The 16,112-nt window shown below is 42.1% G+C and overlaps 1 protein-coding gene across 24 annotated transcripts in view; it reads left to right on the top strand.

Moving 5' to 3' along the window:
• The window catches only part of ATXN10 (ataxin 10), a 109,977-nt gene that overhangs the window by 9,274 nt on the left and 84,591 nt on the right, over positions 1 to 16,112 (top strand). For 23 of the 24 annotated variants that reach the window (XM_083365863.1, XM_083365872.1, XM_083365875.1 and 20 more), the window contains exons 4-9: positions 7,370 to 7,466; positions 9,072 to 9,236; positions 9,500 to 9,580; positions 11,937 to 12,081; positions 13,485 to 13,593; positions 15,138 to 15,304. In XM_083365863.1, coding sequence (XP_083221989.1) covers positions 7,370 to 7,466; positions 9,072 to 9,236; positions 9,500 to 9,580; positions 11,937 to 12,081; positions 13,485 to 13,593; positions 15,138 to 15,304 — 764 coding nt within the window. Of the gene's footprint in view, positions 1 to 7,369; positions 7,467 to 9,071; positions 9,237 to 9,499; positions 9,581 to 11,936; positions 12,082 to 13,484; positions 13,594 to 15,137; positions 15,305 to 15,417; positions 15,720 to 16,112 lie in introns of those variants that run through there. The other variant, XM_083365868.1, reaches the window with a different exon arrangement.

Genomic DNA, 16,112 nt, shown 5'->3' on the forward strand with positions numbered 1-16,112 from the left:
TTCCAAGGAATTGATGCCAGTTTTTTACAACTGTGATCAGACCGGATATATTGTCAAGATAATATTATTAAAGTATTCATTTCTGGGGATAATGTGATGAATATACATTAAAATGTTGAATAAACATATATGTGATTTTTTGAGTTAATGTTGGATTTCTCCTCCAAACTGTTTCAAATTTTTTTTTTGCCTTCTGACACCATCAATACTATAAATCGCTATAAAGTCTCACTTCCGCTAATATTACTATTTTTTATTTTGAATTGCTTGTTTCTTACCCCAAAACCAGGTTATTCCTGAATTTGTTGCAAAAAGGAGTCATTATCAAACTGCAGAACTTCAAATGAAACCTGCTGTTAGTTATTCCCAGAGTCCATGAAAGGCGTCCCCTTGAAATTTTATATTTACTATAGGCCTTGAATATCTTCAATAAAGTCTAGCATTATTGGAGCATTTATTAAACAAAATGATTATTCTTTGCAGAAGAGGGAAAAGCAAATCAAAGGGGGAAACTGGTACTACTGCAATTCTCTTTTTTAATATTTATGTTAGGGACCTAAGAGTAGGAAAAAATGGGCAGTTAAGTATAGAAACTATTATAGTACAGGCATATATTTCAGTGATCCTTCAGTTGGGACACCTGGTAATAAATGCTTGTTTGACTATAGAAAGAGAAGTGAGTTTTTTTACCAGCATGTAATTCTGTCCAACCTTATAATTAATTGCCAGGTTTAATAAGATCCCCAAAATGTGCAGTATTGCTTTCCATTGTCCTGTATCTAAATGGGATATAATTCAAAAGAAAACGGAGAGCTGCAAAATCTATCAGATCCTTCCAGAGAAAATCATTAAGGTGAAATAGTTTTAGTCTAACAGAAATAACTTTATTACAAATGAGGGTGCAATCCAGTGTAGTAGCATGGTTCCACCAAAATCAGTTCAAAGTGATCTCATGTAACGGCCGCCCTTAATGTTCTAACATATCTCCACCATCTCTAAGCTGTCACAGAGCAGGAAGCCGGTTGGATGCCCCTGGGCAGGAAGGGATATCCTGATGTTGTTGTGAATAGGATGTGGATTAGATCGGTTCTACTTGCCATGTTGCAGTTGACCCAAATGGCCTAATTAGTTTCATTTGTACAATAATGCAGGTGAGGTTTTGTGGGTTGTTCCAGATGTCTAAGGGATGCAGTTACCTGACAAACACTGAACTCTTTTTTGCAGTTGCAGTTTGTGATGGTGGTATTGCCACAAACACACATGTGGATTTACAATGCATAGGCCTGCATGTATGAATGTAGAAGGGTCAAGGAAATAAGCCTTAAAAGCAAGTTTTAAAATAAAATAAATATAAAAGTTTGGTTCTAATTTAATAAGTGTCTCTTCACCTGTGCCAAGTTCCATGCAACACACCATGTACTGGTGGTGTGTCCTGGGTTTCTTCAGAAATAAGTAGGCCTTATTTTAGAGGGATATTTATGGGGATATTTAGAGGGATATTTGCGCGGAGAGTAGGATGCAAGTGTCCAATCAATTAAAAGGGGATCGAAAGGAAAATAGGTAATGGACAGCAAGCTTGGGATATGTTCTTGCTGTTTCATTGGGTTATATGCACTCTCTGTGGCTTCAAGTATCAAAGCAAATTACGGGCCGTAAGAGCAATTACCCACAGGCCACAAATATTGTGAACTCCAAGCATTCAGCGTATCCCGTAGATGAAAACCGGCAAGTGACAGGTGACCAAATGAAATGTGGTCAGCCCAGATTTTGCCCATTGTTCGCATAAAACGATTGTCTCTTGAACTGGCGTAACAAATCCCAAAGCCTGGTATTGTGGGGAGAAAAGTAGTTATTCACACTGTCTTGATAGATGGAGGGTTGTTGGTTTTTTTTTTTTTTTTGCAGATGCTCAGTAATTGATCAAAAAGCATAACATTTCATATCATCATTTTGTAATATCCTTTGGATGAAATATTCCAAACATTTCTGATGGGAATAGTTTTGGAATACTCCTGAGCTATTGTTTTCATATGCCTCTACCAATAAACCAAAACTTTTTGTGTGTTCTGTGTTGCAGAAAGTAAAGAGCAGTAGGTAAGGCCTTCAAACTGTGTAAAATGTTCTGCTGCTTGAAAATTAAGTGGCAGGGATCACCTGCGTCTGCATACATTTTGCTCTAATTGACTGTGGGCTTGTTTTACCAGTTAGGATGTTTTTTTAATACACAGAGAGAGAGAGAGAGGGAGGGAGGGAGAGAGAGAGAGAGAGAGAGAGAGAGAGAGAGAGAGAGGGAGAGAGTGTTTCTTTGTGATAGCATAGAAGCAAACTAGTGTACCAGCATTTTAGCTGAAATAAAAATAGGGTTGGACAGCAGATTCAGACTATATTAATTATAATTTCATTAAACATGTTCCTGCATACATTGTGCTGTGATTCCCAAAGTTCACCCCCGCTCCCTTCCTTCTTCCAAACGTTTTGTGGGCAAATGAGACCAGACCCGAGTATGCCCTTCCTGGCGAGAGGCACATGGAAGAGTGGCTCTTTGTTTGGCTGCCCTATATTTAAGGAGCAGCAGCAGCAGGCAAATCAAGGATGCTTCTGCACGTCTTCGTCTCCCGTCTGCCGTTGGTGAGTTATCCCGTGACTGTTTCAGTGGCTGAGCTGCCAAGTGCTCTGCCAGGCTTCTTCTCAACCTTGGCAACTTTAAGATGCGTTCAACTTCAACTTTCGGAATTCATCTTAAAAGTTGCCAAAGTTGAGGAATACTGATTTAGAAGAGCTAAAGCGCTAGACCTGGTGAAATCACCACCACAAATTCTGCCAAGAAGGCACAGGGGGAATTTTGCTTCTGCAACTTTCTGGACACGCATTCCGTCATCAAAATCCAACTGTCCACCTGTTTACATAGAGACGCAGGTAGAGGGTGTCTGTAAGGAGTTGCCAGCAGATGGTGCTGTTTACCCCGCAGGACATTCTCCTATTGCAACGCACCTTGTCATCGCATCCCATTGTGTTGCATTTAAAAATAAGGCACCTCCGTGATTGTTTCCTTTCAAAACGATAGAAATACTGAAAGAATATAATTCTGAAGAGTTGTTTCAATAATGCTGCTTATTTATACTATAACACGTTGATCATAAATCTTAATAGGATGTATGAACTTGCGGATTTCATCAGTATCTGGAATGGGGAGATCGCATTGGAAGAACCTGCATCGGCAGAAAGAGAGAAAAGAGAAAAAGAGCCAGATGCAACAACATCTGCATATTTGTTTTTGGGGAGATCTGTGTTTTTTTCAAATGCCGTGTAAAGTATCGGTGTGGGAACTGAGTCTTTTAACTGTATCAACTTTGGTTTTGTGTTTGACCCCCAGTTGCCTCACAGGGCCGTTTACCCATTGACTTCTAATAGACTTTCAATTTTATATGGTTTAATAGTTTAAAAAAACAGATTGCATGCCATTGGGACCACTTGGAGAGTTGAGAGCTTTGGCCACTAGAGGGCACTGCGATTTGCTCTTTCAGAATATGTTGTGAGATTTAGGACTGCCTCTCTCAAGTCAGATATTCCATGAATTGTAATTCTGCAGCTGTTTTAACGGATGTGACATTCAATTTTTTCTTTTTTAAAAAGAGACCTCTTAAAGCAGTTGATCATATTTATTGCCCATTCCTCCCTCCTCCTCTTGTTTGTAGATTGGATCCGTGATCCCTATTATCTAGTGAACTGTAGTTAGTTGGGGCTTCTTCTGGAATTGGAAACACAAAGTGGGTGTTTCTGTGCTATGTTTTGTAATCCAGGGTTAGTGACTACCTTCCACCTGTGATGGTCGTGCTTTCTTAATCTGATATCTGTATTTTTTTATGACTAATGAATTTCTAGTTGTAAGGGATGTTACTTCATTGAATGTAGGTTCTGGACAACTTTTCCAAATGAGATGACTTTCTTGGAAAAAGCTTTCTGTTATTTGTTGTATTACTTCTTAGAGTAAAAACAACCCACCAGAAGGATAGCTTCTCAGGAATCTTTTTGTTTTGTAGGAATTCATGTCTCAGTTTTTCAGTAATTTCCAGCATGGCTTAAAATAAATAGTGTTTAATTTGTGTTTTGGGGACTTTTAAGTTCAGCAAAATTAGGGCTAATTGGTAGAATTGTCTACACAGTGAGTCAATATTCACAAAATGAAAGTTAAGTTAAAACCTATTTTAATATTGACACTTTGCTCAGTTTCATACTGCATGTAAGTGTGTGTATGTGCATTTTGGAGTCAACATTCACTTAAATATGAGCCAATAGTATATGACAGCAGCCACAGGAATTGGGTATGTCTGGTCTAGTGAAAAGAAGGACTAGGGGAGACATGATAGCAGAGTTCCATTATTTGAGGTCCTGCCACAAAGACCAGGGGGGCGAACTATTGTCCAAAGCACCAGAAGGTAAGACAAGAAACGGATGGAAACTAATCAAGAAGAGAAGCAACCTAGAACTAAGGAGAAACTTCCTAACGGTGAAACAATCAACCAGCGGAACAGGTTGCCTCCTGAAGTTGTAGATGCTCCATCGCTGGAAGCTTTGAAGAAGAGACCGGACAGCCATTTGTCTGAAATGGTGTAGAATCTCCTGTTCGAGCAGGGGGTTTGACTAGATGATCTCCAAGGTCCCTTCCAACTTTTATGTTATTCTATGCCTGTGCACTTTGGAGCAAGCTCTTAACTCTGGGGAGCTCCACAGTGGAGAAGCCAGTGTTAACATCAAATTCTTACTCTGTATGGCTTGTTTGGGAATAAAAAGCTAGAAAGATAAAGTAAAAAAAAACTTTTTTGCCAGGGAACTGCTGAAACACTTAGTTCTTTCTGCTGGATGAGGAGTCAGAGGAGAGTATTGGGAGGAAGTACAGCTGCTTTCCAGAATTCTATCTGTTTTGTCTAAATACAGATTTATTTGAATAGTTGCAGATAGCAACCTTTTGTGGGTATGCATACCTTCAAGTCAGTCTTGACTCCTGGGGACCGTCTCAGCTGCAGCTTTATGGGCGAGATTTGGGAAGTGGCTTGCTGCGGCCTCCTCCTCCTCCTCCTCGCTGAGAGAGCAGGGCCGGCCCAGAGTCCTTCCCCTGGCTGGCCTTGGGTTTACGGCAGAACTTGCAGCCTCCCTCTTTCCAATCCAGACAGCCTCCTTCGCCGCTCTGCCAAACCGGCTTCCACGAGAAGATAAACAAAGCAATATTAGTTCTTTTGGGCACAGAATACAGATGATCAAAAATTACCAAAGAGAACTTTAATACGGAAGAGAATAGATCATTAACATATTGGCTATGAAGGGAATAAAAATAAATCTGATGATCTGATGATTTTTTAAGCTAGTAAATTCAGAAAGAAACAACAAATTTATAAAAAATAATCTATTTGGAAACTCAAAATATTAAAAATGCAAAATAAAAAAGGAAAAATTGATAATTTGTAGAATCAGAAACTTGGGCAACAATAAACTGACCATATTCTTGTTCCTAAAAGTTTTACTTGTGCATCTCTCTTTTAAAAACACACACAATCCATAGCTTCTATGTTTCCAAGCTCTTGATTTAAAATGTCTTTACATGGTGCCAAAAAAATTTTTTGGTCTATTTGTGAAAGGTAAACAAAATTATTTTAGGTATATTGCATATTAAGACTGGCACTGATTCTGTTACCTAGTTTGGGTAATGAAACGTCTGCAAGAGAACAGGCAAGCTCAGAGGGCACCGAGGACTCCTTGTGCTTGTGTGTGTGTGTGTGTGTGTAGAGAGAGGGACAGGGGTCCCTGGTACCCTAATTTTAAATTGTCTTTCTGTTTGCTTCAGTGTCTTGCAATCAACACTTCCAACTGCTTTCCTAATATCTGGTTAACTATATTTTAATAGGTAATGGTATGTTTAAATGCCAGCTCTTAAAGAAGGAAGAAACAGAGAATTTATTGATTTTACCAGAAATGCCCTTTGTCTTAATGCTGTGGATGTCTACAAACTTTGTTTGATTTTTATAAGTTTTTGTTGTTCCAACTTTAAATCTATTGGCCTTTCGTTGATCAAAGCCACTGGATGAAGTGTTTCACCGAAAATCATTTTTTTAAAAACCCCAAATAGTACAGAGAGGAAGATTTATATAATGTATGTAATATCTAAAACTACCATACTGGATGCATTTGAAAGAAAGCAAATGCTGGCGATGGAATATGCTGGCTTCAATTTTCTTGTATGGAGATCTGAGGGTGTTGAGTTCCTTGACTGCAAATTGCAGCGGTTTGCCAAGCTGTCTAAAAATAAAGAGGGTAGTGAGTGACACTTAATATTTTTCATTTTGAAATATTGCTATTTTACACCGTACAGCAGCCTATAACAATCTTGTTTTCCTGCATTGGATTTGTATCTTCCTTCTATTGTCTCTCTTCATTTGTTCAAGTCACCATAACTGTCAACATTCTGTCATGTGCTTGATTTAAATAATACTTTGTATAAAAATTTGGGGGTCAAACTTTTAGAAAATGGAAATTTATGCAATGTATAGACTCTAATGTTTTGTTAACTGGCTGAACTTGAGATTTTTTTTTCAAAGTTTCCCTTTCAACGAAAAAGGAGTTACTTTCGATGCTGTTTTGCAACAGCAAGTAAAACCTTTGTTCTGCATCCTAGTCTTGAATTAAGACAATATCTTTATTAAGGGTAGTCAGCAGTAATAGCTTCTGCTTAACATAAATTTTAAATAAATCTAGCATTGCTTAAATGTATTTGCACACATCTGGAGAGGCACCTGAAATACAGCATATATATTTGACATAGGACAGCTCCCAGCTCTTCCTCTAGTCCAGAGGCACTGAGAGATGGAGCCATATTTAGGAGGCATCCTCGGGCCAGCCTTTGCACGAGTCAAGACGCAGATCTGCAAGGATTGTCTTCTCAAGAGACCCTCGTAGTAATCCCGCCTATAGGTGGGCACCGATTTGATGAGTCTCCTAGCATTAGCTTCGAATTGTTATAATGGAACCCAGTTCTTGACTGCATTTCTGTTTTCAAGCGGCTTGCCCTTTATCCCTCTACCTTCTTTTTAAGGAAGAAAGGAGGAGAGGCAGTGAGTGAAGAAAGGGCGTAAGAGGCAGTCTGACAAGGACAGGCGTATAATTCATGAAGTATAAATAAAAGCAGACTCCGTGCATTACGTGGCTGGTGAACTTGCCTCTCGGGTTGACAGACAAAAGCCTCACGGTTGGTAAATGGGGTGAAGAAGCTAGCCAAGCTGTCCTAATGACCCCCCCCTTTAATATCAGGGATTTGTTTAGAATTATTTAATATAAACAAATTTCTTCTTTGACGTGTCTTTCCCCCCCTCTCTCCTAGCTTTTCGTTGTAGCCTCCAGTTTCTTGGAAATATTGCAACAGGGAACCGTGACTCGCAGAATTCAGTATGGAAGCTTGCTTTCCCTTCTCTTTTCTTGTAAGCATCTGCAGGTGTCACCTTTTTCTCACACAGAGGTTAGAGTTGCTCGAAGGTACTTTAATTGTGCTTGATTTTAAGCTTCATCGATATTGTTTGCAAGTCCTAAAGTTCTTTGGAGAAAAAAAAATTGGGGGAATAAGGGAATTGGGTTTATGTTCTGTGGCTTTCTTCCTCCACGTTAAGAGTCAAAATGAGAGTTTCTCTTTTAAATTGGATTAAATTGGATTGCAGGACCATCACCTTTTCTCTGTGGTTTAAAGGTTTATATTTAATCAAATTCAGGTAGGTGGTTTTTCCATCTTAGGGAACATCTGTTTTCTCTCATGTGTAGAAGCAGAAGTTGAAATTCATTCAGGTTTGGATGTATCCAATGATTAACTGGGCTAAATAAATAAGTAAAAATGTCAACAGAAAGTAGGGTTTTTTTAAAGCCTTAATTTGCAGATGAAAAAGGAGCAAGTGTCCCTGGTTAGCAGGGACATTTTTATTTTTTTATTTATTTTTTATTTTAATTCCATTTATATCCCGCCCTTCTCCGAAGACTCAGGGCGGCTTACAAACTTAGCAGTAGCCTTCATTCTATGTATATGCCTGCTTATTAGGGCTTTCACACACACCCCAAGCGGCATTATTACAAAGTCAGCTTAATTGCCCCCAACAATCTGGGTCCTCATTTTACCTACCTGGGAAGGATGGAAGGCTGAGTCAACCTTGAGCCTGGTGGGACTCGAACCTGCACTAATTGCAGGCAGCTGGTGTTACTTAAGGAGGCATTAGCCCACTGCTCCACCAAGGCTCTGGGGTTGCTTTTGAGCCGGTACTGATTCTAGGCCACGGTCTAGAGGAGCGCCTGCTGCTTCCCCAGCAGCTTCCTCTGAAGGCGGTGTGGCCTTGCTTTCTTCCTGGAGAGATTGGCTCAACCCCGTCCAGCTGGCTTCATTTCTAGGGCAGGACTGCAATGCCCCGTCTCCAGGTCTCTAACCCAGTGCATTTAAGCAGCTGCCACAAGCTGGCGCTGGGCAGGTCTCTCCTTTCCTGCCACTGCATTCTTCCGCATCCTACCCTGAGGGGGGGGCAGTGGGAGGGGGATGGCTTGTTCTCTGTGGACGACGCCTTTTCAGATACTTCGGGAGTGTTGAACTGTTACAGGGTCTGTTGGGTTTTTAAAAGGCAGTTAAAGCGGGACTTAGGAGCAGAGACACTGTGAACTGGTCCCTCTAATAATTTGGTGGATGGTTGAAACTGAGCTATTTTGTTGATCTCAATTAAATTGTGCTTTGTACCATAGTATTCTGTTGTCATTGATGCTTGCATATTTGTTAACTATATTTATAAAAGTACTCGGAGTCGGTATGGATTGGAGCAATGTATAACCCTAGTAAAGAGAGAAATCATTATTCTGCCCTCAACCATTATTTCTTACTGCTAAATACTCCCACTTCCCCCAGTCGCTTCTTGCTGAATGTTTCCTAGCCTCCAGTCATTTTCATTATCCTTATTTGCATCTCTGAATTTGTCAAAACGTTTCATAATAACTTTGATTGTGAAAATACTGCTTCCATTGGTGACTGTTCTTCTTTCTTTCCTTTTTTTTTAAAAAAGGAATTGTTTAAATCATCAAGATGAGAAAATCGTTGATTATGGCTCTATGGTTCTTTTCACGTGCCTTAATCCTGAGCGAACCAAACAACTGCAGGAACATCACAGCTTGCAAATTGCCCTCAGTGTTCTTCAAGCTTCTACAAGATGCCCAGAATTGGAATGGATGTGTGTATTCTGTTTATCTTTTTCAAAATGGTAACAAAGGGTCGTGCTTAGCTTGTGATAACCTTCCATCTGCAGGGTATGTAAGTTGCAGCTTCCTTTAAATTCTTCAGGCACTGTAAAAATGGTATACTGATAGAACGTAACTGAATTCCATCTATTAAGCCTCTGTTCTTCAAAGATAAAACCCCCAAAGACTCCCAACTTTGTTGTTTATTTATAACCAACAATATGTCCTACTTTTTGTGTGTTTTTCCTAATCTCAGGACCTTGATTGTTACCAACCATTTGCTGAAGTGCCCCGAGTTGGTCGAAGCCCTCTATGCCATACTGAGCGATCCAGAAAGGTAACCCCCAAAACCAGCGTGGGTTTTAGTAGTTAGCGTGCCATCTAGAGTATCCTGTTCACATGATTTGGGGGGGGAAAAACACGCTGTGGTTTCATAGTTGGCACGGAATCCCTAAATACATGTTTCTGTGTCAGTAATGGTTTTAAATTGGTTGGTTAACATTACAATTCAGCCACAACTGGCAAGGATTTGGATAGGAGTTGCAGAATCCAGGTTGGCGCCCTCACTTTCTAAAGGGCTGCGCAGGCTGGGAGTAAAGGAGGAGAAGACTTCGCGCTTGGGCCCCAGTTGCATAAGAGCACCGTGCCCTGCTGTATGGAGTGACTCGACAGAGCCTCTCATTTCCTAGCTAGAACAGGCAGAAACACCCCCCCCCCAAAACACAGCAAAGCCTATGTCTGCCAGGTCATTTCGGATGCCTTCAACCCTCCAGCCAAGCGAAGGGCAAGATGAGCATTTGTTTTTCCCTGCCCCACCAGCCATGCCTCCTGACAAACAAGCCAGGGCCTGAAATGAAACGACAGGATAAGCCGGGCCTTTCTGAGCAGCGGAGTGAAGTTCGGAAATCTCAAACGGGATATTTGGGTTGTAACAGTCGTGTACGTGCTTTGCCAACATGATTGTGTTTTTGTCTGACCTATTTTTCGGCAGCCCCATAACACAAACCAGTGTTAACAAAAAGCACGATAGGGATCCTACTCCTTACCCATCAGCATTTCGTAATTACACTTTAAAGGAATTAAATGCAAAGCATGACTTGTTCAATAGGAGTGCACAGATTTCAACCAGGATTAGCACACAACGGGGAAATAGCCTGCACCAAAACATAAAAGCATCATAACCTAACCTAGTGATTAGCTTCCAACCAGGGTTACTGAAAAACAGGGTTTGCAAACTGTCCTGATGCTGGTTTCGCTCCTAGCTTGTGCCAGTGGTGATATGCAACTTTAACTGTGGTAAAAAACACGGGAATCCCGAATGATGAATCTTACTACGTAACCCTTTTAAAAATATTAACAATCCAGATAATTAAATTTTTAAAAAACGGTATGGAAATCTATAGCATATCTTTGTTCCTTGGTCTATGCAACCACACCGTATGATACTTTGAGCACGGCTTCAGGCGTGGGGCCTTATCTTTAAAATCCTGCACGGCTTGGACTAGAAGACCTGAGCGCTTCCCTGGCCACGTTGCCCTGCCTGTTGGGGATCGCCTTCCTCTGAGGCAGCCAAGGAGTGGCCAGAAGGACCAAGGGTTCTCCCTGCGGAAATGAAGGATGCCCGCTCTGCCCCCCCTGGCGGGGGACGCCATCGGATGAGTCTCCTCTGCCTTGGCTTCCTGTCTGCCATCGGTTACTCTGTGCGCAGACCTCCTCCTTACACCTCTGCTAGATTCGACCAGGGTTAAAAGTTCCTAAAAAAGGGAATCGGGGTCTAGTGGTCTGGGCAGACCGGGACCGGCTCTGATGGGCTCTTCGTGACAAAGCAGGGGCTGGAGGCTCCTGTTGCTTGCAGTGAAAGGGAAAATATTTCCGCAAACAAATCGAAAGATAAAAGACGGGACGGAAAATACTACTTTTCCTTTCTTCATGCCAGCAGAAACCCAGAAGGGCCTTTGACGGAAGGGTCGGTTCACTTCAGCTTTCCCTACTGTGCTCAGTAGGATTGCTCTGTTAAAATGTTTGTTTTGATTGAAGAAGAGAATATTCTCTGAATATTGGGAACTTTCTAACCACCGCAGAAATCTCATCAGTTTATATAAATTAGTGGTAGCCCGTGTCTTTCATGATGAATACTGTAGTCCACAGCCTGTCGGGATCAAGGAGGGTGCGAGTGTGTATGTGAGGCACAGCACAGGTCAGGGAGGGTCCGCAAGAAACGTGATGCGCTCAGGGAGCGTAGGCGAGAGGTAGGTACGGCGTGGGCGGTGGAGGCTGTCCGAAGCGCAGGTGGTTGGTGCGGGCTGGGCGTAGAGGGGCCGGAGGGAGGTTGCCACCTGCGGGAGAGATTTAACCCAGTGACTTGTGACGTTTCCTCTTGGCTTCCTCAAATGGCTTCCGGGGAAGGCCAGTAGAGAAGCTTGCCGGTGTGATCCCGTGATTGTGGGGCACTTGGCAGCTGATCCTAAGGGCAAGTGGATTGCCAAGCACCCAGATCACGATCACGCGGCCATGAAGGTGCTGGGATGGCTGGAACTCTGAAATCTGGCTATATAACAACCGTTTGTTCAGTACCATCGCAACTTGGAACGGTCACTGACCGAATGGTCATAGACTGAGGACTGTCCAAATTGACTTTGTACCTCAAGCTCTGTAACTGTGATCAGTAACACTTCCATTTTTTTCTTCCCCAGGACTTCATTGTTAGAATTGATTCTGTCAGAAATGAAGGAAAACAATGTCCTAATCGATGAAGAGATGGCCACTTTTCTTGCCGTGTGCTTTGAAGAGAAGTGTCAGTCAGTGCTAAGATTGGTTTCTGACACAAATGATGACAAGGTAAAATTCTCCACTCTTACGTTAAAAGGCGAATGGTAAAATAAAAGGCTGGAGTTCTGCACTGGGGCACCTGCACCAATCCTGGCAGCATGACAGGCCCACCCAGCAGAGGGCCAGCCTTTGAGTCACAGCGCCACGCCCGCCATCTTTACAGATTCTGACCCTCACGTGCCCCCCCGCCTCCCCCGGCGGACATCTCTGGCTCAAGAACCTCCCTGCACACCACACCAGCCAAACTGTGGACAAATGTTTTGTCAGTCTTCTCTCCTCTTTGAATGTGAAGAGGCTGGACAAACGTTCCCTGCACATATTTACCTACGTACAATGCCATCTTGACCTTCCACCCCAGGCCCCATTGGACAGCACTGCCCGGAAGGCCAAAAGTGGTCACTTCGTTTGCTGCCTGTACGCTTAAATGGGTATAATTTAGCAATATTTTAATCAAATCAACACTAGTTGCATAACCTGTCTTCTTAAGTAAAAAATGTTGGAGTTAACTTTCGGTTAGTTACTAGCTAATCAGTCACAAGCTAATTCATGGAATCTTTAATAACAAAAGACTTTAATCATTGGATAAAATTGAGTAAAAGCTATACTGTAGCATAAGCCTCTGTAAGTTCAGCCTTTATTTTTAAAAACCTTTTTTCTGCAAATGATAATTTGGCAATTGATAGAATTGGCATATGTTAGTCCAGGTATGCAGTTGACAGTGCCAAGAACGAAATAACAGTTGAGTAAATAAATGAGAATTTATCCTGTTTCTGATATTCTAATACTGGATAGACAGAAATATTAACCCTGTCATTCAGAAATACTCTTTAATGTACCAAGCGAATAGTTATTAGAAGATCGATATAATTAATATAAACTTTGATGGTTCAGGTAACAACTTTAGTTGAGGTCCTAAGTTGGCGACTGCCTGTATACGGTCCTGGACAAGGTAAGTGAGTGGCCTGGATTACTCGTCAGAGATGGCTTCATCTGTCTGTGCCCCAGGGAACCGCTCTGACCGTTGGGGACCGATTCCCAGAGGCCGTTGAGTCGCTGTGCTTAAGAGGCGAGGAGACATCCCCCTGCCCCTTAAGTCTCTTGTTCCCTTCAAGAGGCAGCTCGGTCCGAAGCGAGGCTTTTCTTATCCTACTCCAGGACGTACTTGTTCACTGGAGTAGACGTCTTTTGGTAACGTTCATTGGAAGGTGGGCTGCCATCCGCGGCGGCCTGTGTCGAATATTAGGAATATTTTTCTTTTTGAATAGGAGACGCTGCTACTTAATTTGCTCAGTAAGGGCTCCTGCTGAATTTAAATGTCAAGCAGGAGTTAAAGTAGATAGCTGAATTAGAGTTGGATATTTTATGATGGAAGTGCATTATCTGATTTCAAACACGGGGCCTCTCTTCCGCAGGAAGCGCTAGTTGCAGCCCGTCTTCTTGATATTCTTTGTGAAGCGACCTCGAATCCTGGAGAACCGCGGCCTTTGCAGGCTCGCCCCAGTTTGCTTGAAGTGGCTCTCGGTAAGCGGGAAATTTTTGTGATTTCAAACTAGTGTAATTGAAAGAGAATATCGTTTTTAATTTTGCTGGGAAATAAAGTTGTGCAAGGAGTAAATACAGGTCGTCCTCAACTTACAACAGTTCATTTAGTGACCGATCGAAGTTACGGCACTGAAAAAAAGGTGACTTATGACCGTTTTTTCACACTTGATTTCAAAATAGTGTAATTGAAAGAGAATATCGTTTTTAATTTTGCTGGGAAATAAAAGTTGTGCAAGGTCGTCCTCAACTTACAACAGTTCATTTAGTGACCGATCGAAGTTACGGCACTGAAAAAAAGGTGACTTATGACCGTTTTTTCACACTTACGACCATTGCAGCATCCCCAATGATCACAAGATTTATATTCGGATGTTTGGCAACTGGTTCAAACTTACGACAGTTGCAGTGACCCGAGGTCACGTGATCCCCTTTTGCAAGCTGAAGTCAACGGGGGAAGCCAGATTCACCGAACAACCGGGTTACTAACTTAACAACTGCAGTGATTCACTTAACAAACGTGGCAAGAAAAGACAAAATGGGGCAAAACTCAATTAACAAATGTCTCTCTTAGCAATGTAGATTTTGGGCTTGGTTGTGGTCGTAAGTTGAGGACCCACTGTACTGAACAGTAGCAAGGGACATTATTTCTGCCCCTTTGTTTGCAACACTTTTGAGCTGTTCTGCCTAATATCTTCTTTGCACATGCCATAAAGTAGCCGGGATCCTTTGTATTTTACGTATGCAGGAGACGGTCTTGTGTGGGAATCTGCTACTTGTGCTTGAAAGCGGTGAGAATACAAGACATCATGAGACAAGAGTCGTGGGGAACCGGCGTCCCAGAATCTGCCCGTTTTAATAATAATAATAATAATAATAATAATAATAATAATAATAATAATAATAATAATAATAATAATAATAATAATTTAATTTCTATACCTTTTAGCCTTTCACCGGGCATGCCTGGCTCCTCCCACCGACGTGGGGAGATCCTGTGCGTGGGCGTACCTTCCATTCCATCTTGACTCCTGGGGAACGTGGCCTAGACTAGTCCCTGCGGTTGCCTTGAGTGGACTTTGGACACGGCTCGCCCTTGCCTTCTTACTTGGACAGGGAGGGGCTGGCCCAGAGGCACTGGGCCGGCTTCGTGCCCAAGGCAGGACTGGAACTCACGTTGAGGAGAACAGCAGTACATTTAGATATAATTTATTGGGTGTATTTTTCTTTTTATTTCTTACTTTTTGTCTTGCTGTGTATTTTTATGTTGTTGGGTTGTAGTTGTTTTTTACTTCCGAAATGACACTGGAGAACTTTGCCTCTCCTGTTTGACAAGGCTAGTTGTGGAGTTCAAAATATGTAACCTCCCTCCATGATTGAGGCAAGTCATCCCGGAACCCCAGATTCTTTTCCTCCCTCTTGTTTTACTGAAAGAGACTATTTCGGTGTTTCTTTGAATTGTAAGTAGAATCAGTGTGATTTTTTTTTTGATGTTACTACCTGCAAAAATTATTTTCCTTGTTTAGGCCTTTTGAAGCTTGTACATCTTGCTGGGAAGCAAACCACAAATACCTTCACCATCACTTACTCCACAGAGCAGGAAGAAATTTCCCATCCAGCTGTGGGCTTTAAATCACACCTGATTCGTCTCATTGGAAATTTATGCTACAGGAATAAGGGCAACCAAGACAAGGTAAGCTAGGCCATGGAAGCACCCGGTGGGGCCAGCGACACATAGCTATGCCAAATCCTTTTGCAAAGAAAGGGCCGGGATGATGTTCTTCCTCATTTAATCTTCTGCTGTAGCCCAGAAGCTGTGTGACCCCTGGAATCCCCAGGAGAAGGACCGTTGCTGTTTAAGGTTCTGGTGGGATGAACAGCCGTTATCTGGATATTGTCCGTAGGCTAAGGAGGAACTGCAGCTCAGTGGTTTCACACGGAACAGGAATTTCCTCGTAATACAGGTTGCGGGAGAGGAAGGACTTTCCGTCTTCTTCAGACCTGCTTGAACCTTATTAATTCCTGTTCTTCCCTAACCCCATTTTAAATACTTTGGGGATTACATGCAAAGAAGCCTTCAGTGTCCCATTTAGTTTGGCCCCTACATGCCAGCCAACTCATACAGGTTAGCGTGACCTCGCCTTCTGCATGTCGAAAACCATTAGTCATTGTTGTGCTTGTTGTTTTAGTTTTCAAAGATGGGCTGCTAAGTTTGCAGTTTGAGGATAAAGACTAATCAGGCATGAATACTAGCAACTTTGGGCCTGAATATTTTCCCTGGGTCTGAAAAACTTATAAAGAAGAAATTGGACATCTGTGACTATTCAGAATTCCTTGTCTGAATTTCGGGAGAATCTAGCCTAAGTGGAATTTTCCTCCAGTGGGATTTTCCCATGTATTTTACCAGGGATCATAGATAGGGCAGGCTAGAAAAGTCAGTGCCCTCCTAACCATACCCAAGCACTCCGAATTTGTTGGCGATGTCCATTTTGCTCTATGAG

The sequence above is a fragment of the Vipera ursinii genome, assembly GCF_947247035.1.
Source record: "Vipera ursinii genome assembly, chromosome: 6".
NCBI classification, from domain to species: Eukaryota; Metazoa; Chordata; class Lepidosauria; order Squamata; family Viperidae; genus Vipera; species Vipera ursinii.